At 37.8% G+C, this 15,274-nt stretch overlaps 1 protein-coding gene across 6 annotated transcripts in view; it reads right to left on the bottom strand.

The window, feature by feature from the left end:
* The window catches only part of RBBP8 (RB binding protein 8, endonuclease), a 56,773-nt gene that overhangs the window by 28,722 nt on the left and 12,777 nt on the right, over positions 1 to 15,274 (bottom strand). For 4 of the 6 annotated variants that reach the window (XM_087961625.1, XM_026670318.2, XM_087961624.1 and 1 more), the window contains 4 exons: positions 10,287 to 10,329; positions 8,146 to 8,241; positions 1,848 to 1,960; positions 901 to 976 (listed from right to left, as the gene is read on the bottom strand). In XM_087961625.1, the coding sequence (XP_087817751.1) occupies positions 901 to 976; positions 1,848 to 1,960; positions 8,146 to 8,241; positions 10,287 to 10,329 (328 nt within the window). Of the gene's footprint in view, positions 1 to 900; positions 977 to 1,847; positions 1,991 to 2,124; positions 3,169 to 8,145; positions 8,242 to 10,286; positions 10,330 to 15,274 lie in introns of those variants that run through there. The other 2 variants (XM_026670321.2, XM_087961626.1) reach the window with 2 other exon arrangements.

Raw genomic sequence — 15,274 nt, 5'->3', positions numbered from 1 at the left:
CATCAACCTCCCTCATTCTCTCATTTTCCTGGAGATTGAATCAATGAAAGTCTGTTATCAAATAACCACTGAATGGTTATTTCCATATCTCTTTTTTTTTTGCTCTTACCTGCATTGGGGGAAGGAGAGTACTAAAACAGGATTGAAATTAAGGAAGAAGAGAGCTCCTATGTCTGGAGAAATTACTGAGAAAGAAGGATGAGAAAGCACTATGAATTAAAAAAATAATAATCAGAAAGATTTAAAAGTCTGTACTAGCTGGAAATGATCAGGAAAGGGGCTTCAGAAAACAACAGCAATAAGCATAGAAAACAGAAACGTTTCATCCTTTGCAGCCTTCAAAATAACAATCTGGAAAAAGCACTACGGCAACTGATAACACTTGGAAGAAAATACTAGTTAAAAACAGAATGGCAGAAGTTTGCATATAAATGATAATTTTAAAGTCTGTAAATCATGCAAGTGTTAAAAACTAGAAATGTTAAGAATCCATTTCCCAACTTTATTTAGGATTGCAGATAACCTTATTATCTACTAAATACATTTGGTTTTGCTATGACCATCTCCACCATGTCCCCATTCAGAGATAAGGGTTTTGTGGGGGGGGTTTTAAAATGAAGTACTTATTATTTTACAAATTATAACTTTTTTATTTAGAAAAATGAATGTCTCATGCTGTATTGAGTGGGAGTACTTGCCCCTATTAATAAAGTTATGGCATTTTGGTTATGGCATTAACATGTCTATTTTCCAGCGCACATGGACACACAGTTTATAATTGCCCATACTAAAGTTGACTAGTAATAATTTACATCCATGCATTTTTCTTGGTATAATATACAAGTTGTCTTTCATTTCTTCTGAGAGAATGTTGTCTTTTATAGTTATAAATAAACTTACTCATTTTTTTCCTGCATTTTCTGAAGCTTTTGGGAAATCTTTTTATTTTCATCCTGTAAGTTGTTTCTTTCATTTACTGAAATAAAATGAAAGCATTATAATTTTTTGCTGTTTTATCTTCCTCTATCATTTTCACAAATCTATATATAATCATTAAGATAACACTAAATTGATTTAACATATTAATGTACATGGAATATTTCATACTATAATTTGTAAATCAATGATATTCATCATAAGGCCTAGCAATATTTTTTTTCTTATTTTACCTTTTCATCACATCAGAATATTCCTTAATTGTTAAGAACTGGAACTGTTGTGCATTCACATGACACAGGTTCAGAATTCAAAACAAAATTATATCTTAATACAAATTTGAAATGTGAGCAAATCTATCCACTGGATCAAGTCTAAATAAAATGTTCTTGGTAATTCAATTCAACATCAACTAAAACCTTTTTATATTTTGTCTCAAACAAATAACTTTCTATGTTATTTGTCTTACTATATTAATAACTTTGTAAATTTATTAAAGTATATTTCATGAATTCTCAAAAATTATGGCATTAATAGTGCAATCCCTCACATATCTCTTTTGAAGTATATCAGGTTAATTGTGAAGTCCTCAGTGCTCTCTGAGCTTGGTTCTTTTCCAAAAGATGTTTCATTACTCAACAGTAATATCATCAATGCTAGTTTCCCTAGTTGGCTACGGAAATGTCTGCAAAAAAAACCACCAAGCTCAGAGCACAAAGATCCCACAGTTCAAACCTGAGCTATAAATATTCTCTTCTACTGGTATAAATTAAATTGATCTTACAACTGGATAAATGGTTTTATGCAGAAATTCTACCGTGGGGTTACCTCTGATTGAGAGACAATAGCAACGCAAATCCCCAAATACAAAAACAATAGCACTAAAAAAACAAAAGGTTGCTAAAACTCACTCAGTTCAGTGATGAACTTAAGGTTCTGTTGCCGGATATTTTCAAATTCCTGTTGTTTCTTCTTCATATGCTCTTCAGTTACTGCACAACGATCACATAATCCTGCCCTTAACCTATGTAATTAGAAGGTGTATTTTCTCCATCTGTTTTTGGTTCAATATAAATTTTGAAAGTACTAGATAAGTCCGAGCACTCTAAAGATGGGCTTATGATAAGTTATAAAGATTTAGCTAATAGGATGTACAAATATTAAAACTGAAATCATAAGCATACTTACAAGATATTAAGACTTATTGAACACTGCAGGATTTGCTGGCAAGTAATCATTCAATAATTGCTTTGTAGTAGTAACTGAAATACTTATAAATATTGAAGCATGTTTCTGGGCTAATTCCAATTTCTGATCACTGAGTGAAGAAAATACTATTTGGTGAGAGAAAAATCATTTCTTCTCACATATGTTCTTATTTTACAGTTCTTGAATATTTTCCAGAGAATTCATAGCTGGATATTATTTGAAAAAAAGTCCTCACAACTCAGCCAATATCTGATCCAGTATGGCATATTTAGACATAACCTTCAATATAAATGTTATCTTCAGCAGTTCTAATGTTATTCTGCAGCAAGACAAATACCTTAAGTATAGAAAGCAAAGCAACAACATTAAATTATATTTTATGGTCTCAAGACTTTACAAATTTTAATCAAAAATTAGACATCTAGAAACCTAACAGTGAAATGACCCATGTGATATTGGGTCCATTTGGAACCAGACCGTGCGACAGATTAAAGCTTTTATCTGCACATGCATGGGATCTGGGTAGGATGCAAAATCATGGCCCTCCCAATCCATGGAAAACATTTTTTTTTCCTGAAGAACTGGTCCTTAGTGCCCAAAAGGTTGGGGGCTACTGTTCTAAAAGGATCTGTTTTTAGTCTTGTCAAAACAGAGTACAACAAAGATTGCGATAAGCAGTATTTTAAAGGAACTACTGGCAAGTTTACAATAATGGAAATTTCTGATCCAATAATAGAGCAAGAAGCCATTATTCTAACAGTAAAATTTAAAAAGGAAGCCATTTTCCAGTGCACAAAGTTGCTCTGCTTCTTTTATGCAAGTAGAAAGTACATTCACATGCAGGCCTATTATTTTGGAGTCAAGCATAAAAACAAGCAAATCACTCTTTGTCTTTTTCTCTATTCATGATAGCTGGTAAGTCAGTCCTTACTCACCAGAATGGCTCAATCAGGGAATTAATCTTTACATACTAATACAAATAGAGTGCTCAGGAGAGTGGCCTTGTTGCTATGGCAGAAGCAATTCAGTTGTTCCTTCTACTACAGTGGTCGGGGGAACAGGGGTAAATTACCCCAAATGGGGTAAAACTGAAAATCCTGGGGTAATGAGGACGGTCGCGCTGGCGTGACCGTTCTCATTACCCCCAGGCATTTTATTTCCGACATTCTGTTCGCCGGTGAATGCTGCTGGGATCGGGAATCAAGGACACAAATGAGAGAAGGGGAGGGAGGAAGCAACGGAAGCCTGTCCTGCTCTCTGGCTCAGCAGCTTCGTTTCTCCGCCTGTTCTCTCTCAGTCGCTTCTCTCGCTCCTCCACCAGCCTAGGAAGAAACTGCTTCAAAGAAGCGGGGGTGAACGGGCGCTTCGGAGAAGCTGCGCTCCGAAACCACCAGAAATGAAGGCAGGCAGGCAGAACGGAGGATTGAACCGTGGGCGGCGGGGTGGGGGTGAACGGGCGCTTTGGGGAAGCTGCGCCGACAGGAAAAGCCACCCTGCCGGCTTCTTTGAAGCAGTTTCTTCCTGGGCTGGTGAGGAGTGAGAGAGCGACTGAGAGAGGAACGAGGCAGACACCTGAGGGATGGGGCTGAGGGAGGGAGGGAGACACCTGAGGGATGGGGCTGAGGGAGGGAGGGAGACACCTGAGGGATGGGGCTGAGGGAGGGAGGGAGACACCTGAGGGATGGGGCTGAGGGAGGGAGGGAGACACCTGAGGGATGAGGCTGAGGGAGGGAGGGAGACACCTGAGGGATGGGGCTGATGAAGGCAGGGCCGAGAGGCGAGGCTTCTCAGCCGTCCTGCAGGGACTATCTGTCGCTCAGGTTTGCAATGAGGAGGCATTGGCGCTCCTTGACCTTGGTGGTTTGCTGGCAGACGTTTTATTACCCGACTAGGTAACAACATCAGATGTTACCTAGTCAGATAATGAAACGCCTGCAAGCAAACCACCAAACTCGACTCTTTCTCTCCCCTCTCCCCCCGCCCTTGAAAAAGTGTTTTGAGTGAAACTGGTCCCTGGCACAAAAAGGTTGGGGACCACTGGTTTACATACAAATAGTGTATGATTTCCTTCCTTTCAAATCAAGGGGTAACGTCGGTGTTTATAAATTTTTGGGGGTAAAAGGTAAAAAAGTTCCTGACCCCTGTTCTACTATCATTGACTTTATGCTTAGACATTAGGAGCTTTTTGTTATTTAACTTCTCTGTCTGCGTTAACCACCACCTTAAACCTGCAGCAGATTCAAATGATACACTAAGTTTAACTTTACTATGTGTCGTGCATGTGCTGCCAATGATCAAATCAGGAAGTTTCTGACTACTGTTTCAAAACATGGGCTAGTATTCTAACAATCAGAAGCTTGTTACTATAGATTTCTGGTTTGTTTCCTTGTACCCTGAAGAAAAGGGCAAAATAAAAAAGCAAAAAAAATCTGTATTTCAACTTATTAATGTAGCATGATTACCTAAATATGGTCACTATATTGGCTCACGAAAGCCATAACAAAAAAGTATGTGTGTGTGTGTGTGGAAAAATTTAAAACATACCAGAAAATATTAAAAAACAACAGTGTTATAGAGTCATAGTTGATAGGGATGTGAGAGAACCTCTGGTATGTGATGTGCTAAAGCATTTTTGACAGGTATCTATCCATTCTGTGTTTGAAGACCTCCATCAAAAATGATTGTACCACTTCAGGCATTAGCTATCAGGAAGTTCTTACTAATATTTAACTTGAATCTATTTATGTGCCATATCAAGCTCTGCTTGAGAAAGAAGACAAAGACCAAATCAAATTCTTCCTTTATATGACAACCTTTTAGATTTCTGAAAACTGCTATCACATATCTTGCTTTAGTCATTTTTCCTTCAGGTTAAACATACACAGTTCCCCCTAACTGTTCATCACAGGTCATGGTTTTCAATTTCCTTGCCATCTCAGTGACCTTCTCCTGAACTTGCACCAGTTTGTAAAAGTCATTTTTAAATTGTGATGTCCTGAATTGAACATAATATTCCAAGTGGAGCCTAAACAAGGCACAGTATAGTGGGAAAATTACTTCCTGTGATCTGAACTCTATATTCCTGTTAATACATCTCAACATATCATTTACCTTTCCAGCAGCTCCATTGGTGTTGATTTACACTGCTCAAAAAAATAAAGGGAACACTTAAACAACACAATGTAACTCCAAGTCAATCACACTTCTGTGAAATCAAACTGTCCACTTAGGTAGCAACATTGATTGACAATCAATTTCACATGCTGTTGTGCAAATGGAATAGACAACAGGTGGAAAGCATAGGCAGTTAGCAAGACATCCCCAATAAAGGAGTGGTTCTGCAGGTGGTGACCACAGACCACTTCTCAGTTCCTATGCTTTCTGGCTGATGGTTTGGTCACTTTTGAATGCTGGCAGTGCTTTCACTCTAGTGGTAGCATGAGACGGAGTCTACAACCCACACAAGTGGCTCAGGTAGTGCAGCTCATCCAGGATGGCACATCAATGTGAGCTGTGGCAAGAAGGTTTGCTGTCTGTCAGCGTCGTGTCCAGAGCATGGAGGCGCTACCAGGAGACAGGCCAGTACATCAGGAGACGTGGAGGAGGCCGTAGGAGGGCAACAACCCAGCATCAGGACCGCTACCTCTGCCTTTGTGCAAGGAGGGACAGGAGGAGCACTGCCAGAGCCCTGCAAAATGACCTCCAGCGGGCCACAAATGTGCATGTGGCTGCTCAAACGGTCAGAAACAGACTCCATGAGGGTGGTATGAGGGCCTGACGTCCACAGGTGGGGGTTGTGCTTACAGCCCAACAACGTGCAGGACGTTTGGCATTTGCCAGAGAACACCAAAACTGGCAAATTCGCCACTGGCGCCCTGTGCTCTTCACAGATGAAAGCAGGTTCACACTGAGCACATGTGACAGACGTGACAGGGTCTGGAGACGCCGTGGAGAATGTTCTGCTGCCTGCAACATCCTCCAGCATGACCAGTTTGGCAGTGGGTCAGTAATGGTGTAGGGTGGCATTTCTTTAGGGGGCCGCACAGCCCTCCATGTGCTCGCCAGAGGTAGCCTGACTGCCATGAGGTACCGAGATGAGATCCTCAGACCCCTTGTGAGACCATATGCTGGTGCAGTTGGCCCTGGGTTCCTCCTAATGCAAGACAATGCTAGACCTCATGTGGCTGGAGTGTGTCAGCAGTTCCTGCAAGACGAAGGCAATGATGCTATGGACTGGCCCGCCCGTTCCCCAGACCTGAATCTAATTGAGCACATCTGGGACATCATGTCTTGCTCCATCCACAGACTGTCCAGGACTTGGGGGATGCTTTAGTCCAGGTGTGGGAGGAGATCCCTCATGAGACCATCTGCCACCTCATCAGGAGCATGCCCAGGCATTGTAGGGAGGTCATACAGGCACGTGGAGGCCACACACACTACTGAGCCTCATTTTGACTTGTTTTAAGGACATTACATCAAAGTTGGATCAGCCTGTAGTGTTTTTTTCCACTTTAATTTTGAGTGTACCTCCACATCCAGACCTCCATAGGTTGCTAAATTTGATTTCCATTGATAATTTTTGTGCCATTTTGTTGCCAGCACATTCAACTATGTAATGAACAAAGTATTTAATAAGAATATTTCATTCATTCAGATCTAGGATGTCTTATTTTTGTGTTCCCTTTATTTTTTTGAGCAGTTTATATTAAGTATATGATCTGTTAGAGCACTCTGATTTTTTCACACATGCTACCGCTAAACCAGATCTCTCCCATCTTATGCCATTCATCCTTCCCCTTCCTATGTTAGATTTAATTTCACACTACTGTATGGTTCATTTCAGACCACTATAAAAATGTATATTTCTGAAACTTCTCTTTATTTACTTTAGCCAGTTGTCCAAGTTCTGCATCATCATCACTATCCTTTTAACCCCTTCATCAAGGTCATTTAAGGCTGTAAAGCACAGGACTCAGGAAAGAAGTCTGTAGCATTTCATGTATATTTGGACTTACTGCATTCAATTACAGCAACAAATGTAGAATAATCTTCTGCATTTTGTTTAAAAACCCTGTTACACCTAATGGAATTTAGTATGCACTTTTAGGAGTACAGCTTGAACATTAATTTTAAACTATTGTTTGATATTAATTTTTAAAATTATATCTAATAAGCATATGCAGTCAGAAGCAAAAATGTGGTTTCAGTGTCAGAATTCTTGCTGTTCAATCAATTTTAAATCTATCTAACATGGCAGAACAGGATTATTCCCCCTCACCCCAATACATTCCTATTCTCCATCCAGTGTAATTTATTTACACACCCCTGACAAAAATATGCATAAATGTATTAAGACTAAAACTCAAATTTTCTGGATACATCGTTATGATTAATTCAGCTATCTAGTACTGAGTTCTGTACTTCTTACAGAAACTCATAACAGATGTGACGTTTGACACCAGATGGGATAAATATTAGGAACAGAGATTCGGGAGGGTTCACTACAATCTTAATATATGGTGGAAGTATACATTTATTCCCCTTGCCTTTTCCTGAATTTCTGCAGAAATACAGATAGAAAAGACAAGCAAGAAATACTTGTATTAAAAATTTCTTTCAAATGTGGACAGAATATTTTGCTATAAGGGTAACTTTGCTTCATAAGAAAAACAAAGGAATAAATTACAAAGAATAAAAGAATTATCCTACTAAGAAGTGAGAAAAAATATGAAGAATCCAATCTTTTCAGGAAAGTATTATATGCCGATAAATACTGCATGAAATCCCTCCCATTGTTTGTTTCCTGTAAATTCTGAGTTGTGATTACTACTTTGTTAAACATTAAGATATAAAGATAATTAAAGAAACACTACTAGGTAAATGTTGATTATCTACTGAATAAATTCAGTAATAATTTAAGACTATTTCTTTAAATTCAGTAATCTTGTACTAAAGAAAAAAGTTGCCAAATGCTGTAAGCAAAAAGGAATTCTTACTTACCGATCTTCCAAAACTGTAATAGTATCATGCAATGATTTTTGCTGTTCTCTAAGCTGCTGGTTTTTTGTATAGAACTCATCAAGCCTTGTTGCATCCCTGTATATAAAGGAAAATTAGTTTTTAAACCAAGATTGTGTGGGATTAGGTGTATTTTCATTAAGAAGAAATCCTGTTACTTCAAAGTTAACAAATAGCTATGAGTACTAACATTTGGACTGAATACAAATTCTGTGCTTTACAGAATTGATGGCTTTAAATGGTAATAAATAACAAGTTTCATCCATAACACATGAAAGAAAAATGTAAATTCTTATATAATACCGTAGGGAAGAATAAAACGACAGCAAAAATACTTTTTTTCTATTATGTGTGTCTATCAAGGGAAGCATGAACAGATTTCTAGCCTTAATGAACCAGTGTTCTATGCATATAAGCTGCTTAGAAAAAAATAAGATAAGATGTAATATAGAATAGGGGAAACACATTAGAAACAGAGAAACAACGCGGTCTGGGACAAACCAAGCACAATGATTTGCTGTTGCTAAGTCATATCCAATTCTCCATGACACCATGGGCCATAGCACACCAGCCCCCCCCCCCCACCAGTGTCTCCCTGAGCTTGCCCAAACTCATCCCCATGTCTTGATGACACTATCTAATTATCTCATCCTCTGCCATCCCTTTCTCCTTTTGCCTACATCCGTTTTTTCCCAATGAGTCCTCTCTTCCCATTTTGTGGCCAAAGTATTTAAGTTTCAGCTTCAGTATCTGTCCTTCCAAGGAACAGTCAGGATTTATTTCCTTTAAGATTAACTGATTTGATCTCCTTGCAGTCCAAAGGACTCTCAAGAGCCTTTCCCCACACCACAGGTTGAAATCAAAATACAGTGGTAGAAGTATATATTTAAGCATTAAGATATATTTTCTCAGTTATGGAAACAGAGCAGGTTTGTTCCTAACAAGAAAAAAATTGTATGTGCTGTATATCTTGGGGCAGCTCTCAAAGCCTTAAACAATATCTAATATAAACATATGCAAAAAAGAATTTTACTAGCAAAAATGACAACAAAAAAGAAAGAAAACATTTAAGTGACATTAAAAGCTAATAGCAACAGCTGATGCAGTAAGGTCATACTCCAGTTTTTCACATTAGTATGAAATGCCTTTTTTTAGATCAATAAAACGGCTGCATCTTTTTTGCAGGTTATACATAAGCTTTGTAAGCTGCTCTCAGCTATCTTTTTATGTACAATTAGCAGCATCCTAGGTACATTTACTTGAAATATTCTCATTGTTTTAAAAATGATTGTTCCCAGTATAAAAATTTCACCCCCAATAATTTCCACATACAGGTAATCCTCAATTTACACCCACAATTGAGCCCAAAACTTCTGTTATTAAATAACAGAATGATTTCCCCCCATTTTACAACATTTTGGCCTCAGCTTTTAAGTGAATTACTGCAATTGATAAGTTAGTAACCTGGTTGTTAAGTGATTCTGACTTCCCCATTGACTTTGCTTATCAGAAGATCCCAAAAGGTGATCACTTGACTTTGGGACACAGCAATAATTGTAAATATGAACCAGTTCCCAAGTATGTAAATTCTGATCACGTGACCATGGGGATGCTGCAATGGTCATAAATGTGAAAAACAATCATAAGTCACTTTTTCAGTGTTGTAACTAACACTCATTAAATGAACTGTTGTATATTAAGGACTATCTGCCCATTAAATAGGGTTTAATTTCGAACTTAAATTGGTATAGTAATTACGATACTCGCCTAGAAACCAGGAGACTGGGAATTCTAGGTCTCCCCTATGCATGAAAGTTGGATAGATGATTTTGGGCCTGGCAGTCTTTCAACTCAACCACTTTAAGGGCTGTTGTTGTAGGGAAAATAGGAATATTAAGCATGTTTGCCGCTTTGAGTTATGCATCAAAAAGGCAAGATAAAAGTATAACAATACGAACAACAACTTTCAGGAATTAAGGAGGTAATAGTTATAAAGGTGTTTCTTGTAAAATTTACATATCTCAATCTGATATATATAGTATATATAGTAATTGGCCACAAATAAAGTGGCCAACTCAACTATTACCATCCAATCAAGAAATTTTTTTACTCAAGATACTTACAGACACCTTTCTGCTTTCAGTTTAGAGATCTTTGACAATAATCCTAAGAAAAGAAGATAGGATACAATTAATTCTTTGTTAAAATTTTTCTAATCGGATAAAGATCTTTCATTCAGAGGTATAGAAACTGGAATTGCCAACAAAATTGCCCATGTACTCTCTGCAAGTATAAGAAAATGTTATTTAAATACTTATTTAGTTATGGTTTGATTTTCATGTCAGTTATTCAATTATCAGAGCAGATAATAGCAAAATAAAATAAACTATTTTTTAAAAGGTAAACTAGAAAATAAAACAAACATTTGAAAAGATACTCTTCCAACTTTAGCTACAGACTAATTATTTTTCTAGAAGTCTACAACTTTCCAGATAGTTATGATACCTGTAAAAGATTTGTCACTGAATATTATAGGATAGAATCACAAACTCAAGCTAAGAATGATATATCAAATGATATGTCATGATATGATAAATGTCAATAGCTGACATTTAGTCCCAGAATAAATTGTCAGACATTGAAGCTCTTACACCATGGAAGGCATACACTCTGTACTCCTCTATAGGATGAAATCAACCACAGTATATAGGACTTCAGAGATAGTGCTACCTAATAGATTCAGTTGGCTCTCATAACATACATATACCAGAGGCTCTCTTTTCCATACAGAAGGCACAGTTAAAAATCATACCTAGCTGTAACTTCTACCTTGGTTGTTTTTTCTACTAAAACAAGGGTAATGTCAACCTGTATGCTTAATAAACTAACAGCTGATGATAAAGAATTGACAACATTATTTGTTTCTTGACTGAAAAGTAGCAAAGAGGGAAAGTGTGCTGGCAAAGTTAAGAGGAGCCTTGCCCCATCAAGAAAGGCAACTGCCAATTTAAATAATGACAACAAAGATCAGAATAGTTAAAAATATTGGTCTTTCTAGTGATAATCTATAGCTGTGCAGTCTGGAAAGAATTTATCTTTGTACTATGTTATAGATTTGGAAATGGTTACAAAAATGTCTTGGACCTCCAGACGAAATCCTGGAACAATAATAGCTGACTGTTCTTTAGAAGTGTTGATAAGCAAGCAGAAACTGATCTCCACTTGGCATAGGAAAAAGAAAAAATAGACTATAAAGAATTATTATGCTTGCTAAAGTTACGGAAAATAGAAGAGGAGTGCAACATAGAAGGTAGATGGATAAGTTTGAATAAATTCTTGGAATGATTTTGAAATAGCTAGACTATTATCAGAGACGGATCATCATAGCAAGAATTTGTCCACATAATCTCCATGAGTCAAATCTAACTAATTGGAACTTCAATGCTAGAGACTTTTTGCATTTAAAAAAGATAAAGAATATAAGTATATTTATTCATTTCAGAAAGGAGAGGAAAATGCACATATAACCTTAAGTAAAAATGTATAAGATTTCAGGTCTACTAACTAAACAGCTTTATTCAACTGAAAACTGATTTTCCTCACACTTAGCCCATTAAGCTAATTTCAACAATAATTTGTAAAAATCTGTAATTATTATAACCAATTATTGTACATCTATATAAGAAAGAAAAGAAGCAAGATTAGAACCGCCATCTTCTTTTACCTCTTAGTTGTGACCACGACATTATTCTTTGTGAAAATAGTATAGGCATGGATTCTTGATAGTCAAAGCTGTTTCAGTTCTCAGCAATAGCAAGAAATCATAATGAAATAGAATTTTATCCCTGATTATATGAAGTGACTCGATACAGTAGCTTAGTAACATAAGCTATCACTGAATGCAATAAATAATTACAATTTGTAAATATTTCTAAATTCATTTTTCTAATTAAAAAACAACAGTCATGTTAAAGATGAATATTATAATCATAAACTGGAAAGTGACTGAAAACTACTTCAGAAGAACATATTAGTATAAAAAACATACATGTCAAATCAGCCAATCGGCCAGATAACAATTAGGTATCTGGATTAAAAAAATATTAAAAATTATTCCATTTTATTCCTTATAAACACCTATCAGGAATAATGAATCTGTAATACAATGAAGATCCTATAAAAACAAGTTATTGTTCCAGAAAGTATTTAGAAATGTGATATTAGCAATCTGAAGTGTCACTAAATAAACAGTGCTTATATGCTGTAAATAAAGTGATCCAATTTCATCTAAACCAGAAATCTTTCTGGAAGAATTTTCAAAGATTTAATTGGAATTTTGATATTCACTTTATAATCAACAAGCTGAAAACAAATTAAAATGACTGAAACTTAAACATTCCTACTGGTTTTCCCATTGACTTTGATTGTTGGAAACCAACTATGAAGGTCACAAGTGGCAAACATGTGGCCATGCAACACCACAACCGCCATACATACATACCAGTTGCCAAGAGTCCAAATCACAACTATGCGGCCCCTGGGACACTGCAACAGCTGCAACTTTGAGGATCAATTGTGTATCTCCTTTTTCAGTGTCATAACTTTGAACAGTCAATGAACGAACAGTATGCAAGGACTACTTGCATTTAGTTTAGTCAGCTACACTCATTTCAAGAGATTTATGTGATTGTAAATAATGTGCAAAGATTTGCTAAGGTTGATGGGGAAAAAGGTACAGTAGTTGCTTATCCTTTCCTATTGGTTCTTCTATATAAGTCTTTCCCCTAAGATTTTCCCATCTAGGTGCTTAATTCTGATCTCCAAAAATGAGATGAAAAAAGGTCAGATATTCGAGCAATAACAGGAGCTTTCTTGCCCATCAAATATGTCCCTTTAAATCAGTGGTCGGGGAACAGGGGTAAATTACCCCAAATGGGGTAAAACTGAAAATCCTGGGGTAATGAGGACGGTCGCTGGCGCGACCATTCTCATTACCCCCAGGCATTTTATTTCCGACATTCTGTTCGCCCGGTGAATGCTGCTGGGATCGGGAATCAAGGACACAAATGAGAGAAGGGGAGGGAGGAAGCAACGGAAGCCTGTCCTGCTCTCTGGCTCAGCAGCTTGCTTCCTCCCGCCTCGTTCTCTCTCAGTCGCTCTCTCGCTCCTCCACCAGCCCAGAAAGAAACTGCTTCAAAGAAGCCGGGGGTTTTCCTGTCGGCGCAGCTCCTCCGAAGCGCCTGTTTACCCCCACCCGCCACCAATCAATCCAATCAATTCTGCCTGCCTGCCTGCCTTCGCTTCTGGTAGTTTCGGAGCAGCTTCGGCTGAGAATAATAACTATTCGCCTCTTTTTCTCAGCCAAGCTGCTCCGAAACTACCAGAAACGAAGGCAGGCAGGCAGAACGGAGCACTGGATTGAACCGCTGGCGGCGGGCGGGCGGGGCGGGGCTTTGGGGGAAGCTGCGCCGACAGGAAAAGCCACCCTGCCGGCTTCTTTGAAGCAGTTTCTTCCTGGGCTGGTGAGGAGTGAGAGAGCGACTGAGAGAGGAACGAGGCAGACACCTGAGGGATGGGGCTGAGGGAGGGAGGGAGACACCTGAGGGATGGGGCTGAGGGAGGGAGGGAGACACCTGAGGGATGGGGCTGAGGGAGGAGGGAGACACCTGAGGGATGGGGCTGAGGGAGGGAGGGAGACACCTGAGGGATGAGGCTGAGGGAGGGAGGGAGACACCTGAGGGATGGGGCTGATGAAGGCAGGGCCGAGAGGCGAGGCTTCTCAGCCGTCCTGCAGGGACTATCTGTCGCTCAGGGTTGCAATGAGGAGGCATTGGCGTTCCTGAACTTAGGTGGTTTGCTGGCAGAGCGTTTATTACCCGACTAGGTAACAACATCAGATGTTACCTAGTCAGATAATGAAACGCCTGCAAGCAAACCACCAAACTCGACTCTCCCCCGGTTGAAGCTTTCAAAGTAATTTTAAATACATCCAATAACATTTTGAATTCAAATAGTGTATGATTTCCTTCCTTTCAAATCAAGGGGTAACGTCGGCGTTTATAAAAATTTTGGGGGTAAAAGGTAAAAAGTTCCCTGACCCTGCTTTAAATCCTTTCACTATATTAGTACTTATTTGTTTTCTGAATGATTCTGTTTTGATCAGGCTCACTTGTTTCAAATCAAAACTAAGAGAAAAAATATAATTTTTACCAAGAAATATGTATTTTAAGCCAAAGCAGTTAATATTAAGCATATTGTAATGTCTACTTGATCACATTTATCTCAGCCATGTTTTTAAAAAATCAAACAATTAGAAAAGACATAAAATATGGTATTTTGGAGCTTCTATACAACAACCATAACTAAAAAACAAAACTCACTGATTAGACTTCTATTTTACAAAGCATATTTTGCTGACATCTAAAATTAAAAATCATGAGTCAGTTTTAATTCTTATTTACAGACTTCAGAAACATAGCCCAAACAAGTCTGTGTTTGCCTTATATATCACCATATGGTTCTACTGTACAATCACCATCTTTTGAAAAAACATTCCTTTGGGCATGTTCTTTTGATAAAATCATATTCTAAATTTGTCATGCATTACATAGAACACAGAACATGAAAAATAGCCACTTTATCTGTTTGCACTGACACACTTACAACCTTCATTAGACTTCCAAAGTGAGACCTTTTTCTTAGTACACATACGTTTTCGGTTATAGCTCCTAACTATTTTGAAAGTTTATTCTAATTTTTTCCCAATGTTTAAAATTTAATACTTAGTTTTCTATTATGTGGCTCCATGACATGGAGATACTCCTTAGGCAGCCAAATCTTATACAGTACTGGTGATACCTCAACATGCAGTCTGCTGATAGCATCCCACGAATTATTAAACTCAGCTGTGGAATAAACTAAAAAATGTATTTACTTAATGGTCTATAGAAGTAATCAATATTCCAATAAGTTTTATAAGGCTCTTTTAAACCTGCTATTAAAAGTTTTGAAAATAAGACAATAGTTTTATTTCACACCAGCAATTTTGTAATCATTGCTTCAAATGTCAACCAGATATTTCAGCAGACACCTATAACCAATTAAATTTTAA

The sequence above is a fragment of the Notechis scutatus genome, chromosome 3 (assembly GCF_049901735.1).
Source record: "Notechis scutatus isolate UNSWTSFEM ecotype Mainland chromosome 3, rNotScu1.2, whole genome shotgun sequence".
Taxonomy (NCBI): domain Eukaryota; kingdom Metazoa; phylum Chordata; class Lepidosauria; order Squamata; family Elapidae; genus Notechis; species Notechis scutatus.
Note: the sequence above shows the minus strand (reverse complement) of the source record. Positions and strands in the feature narration are given on the sequence as shown.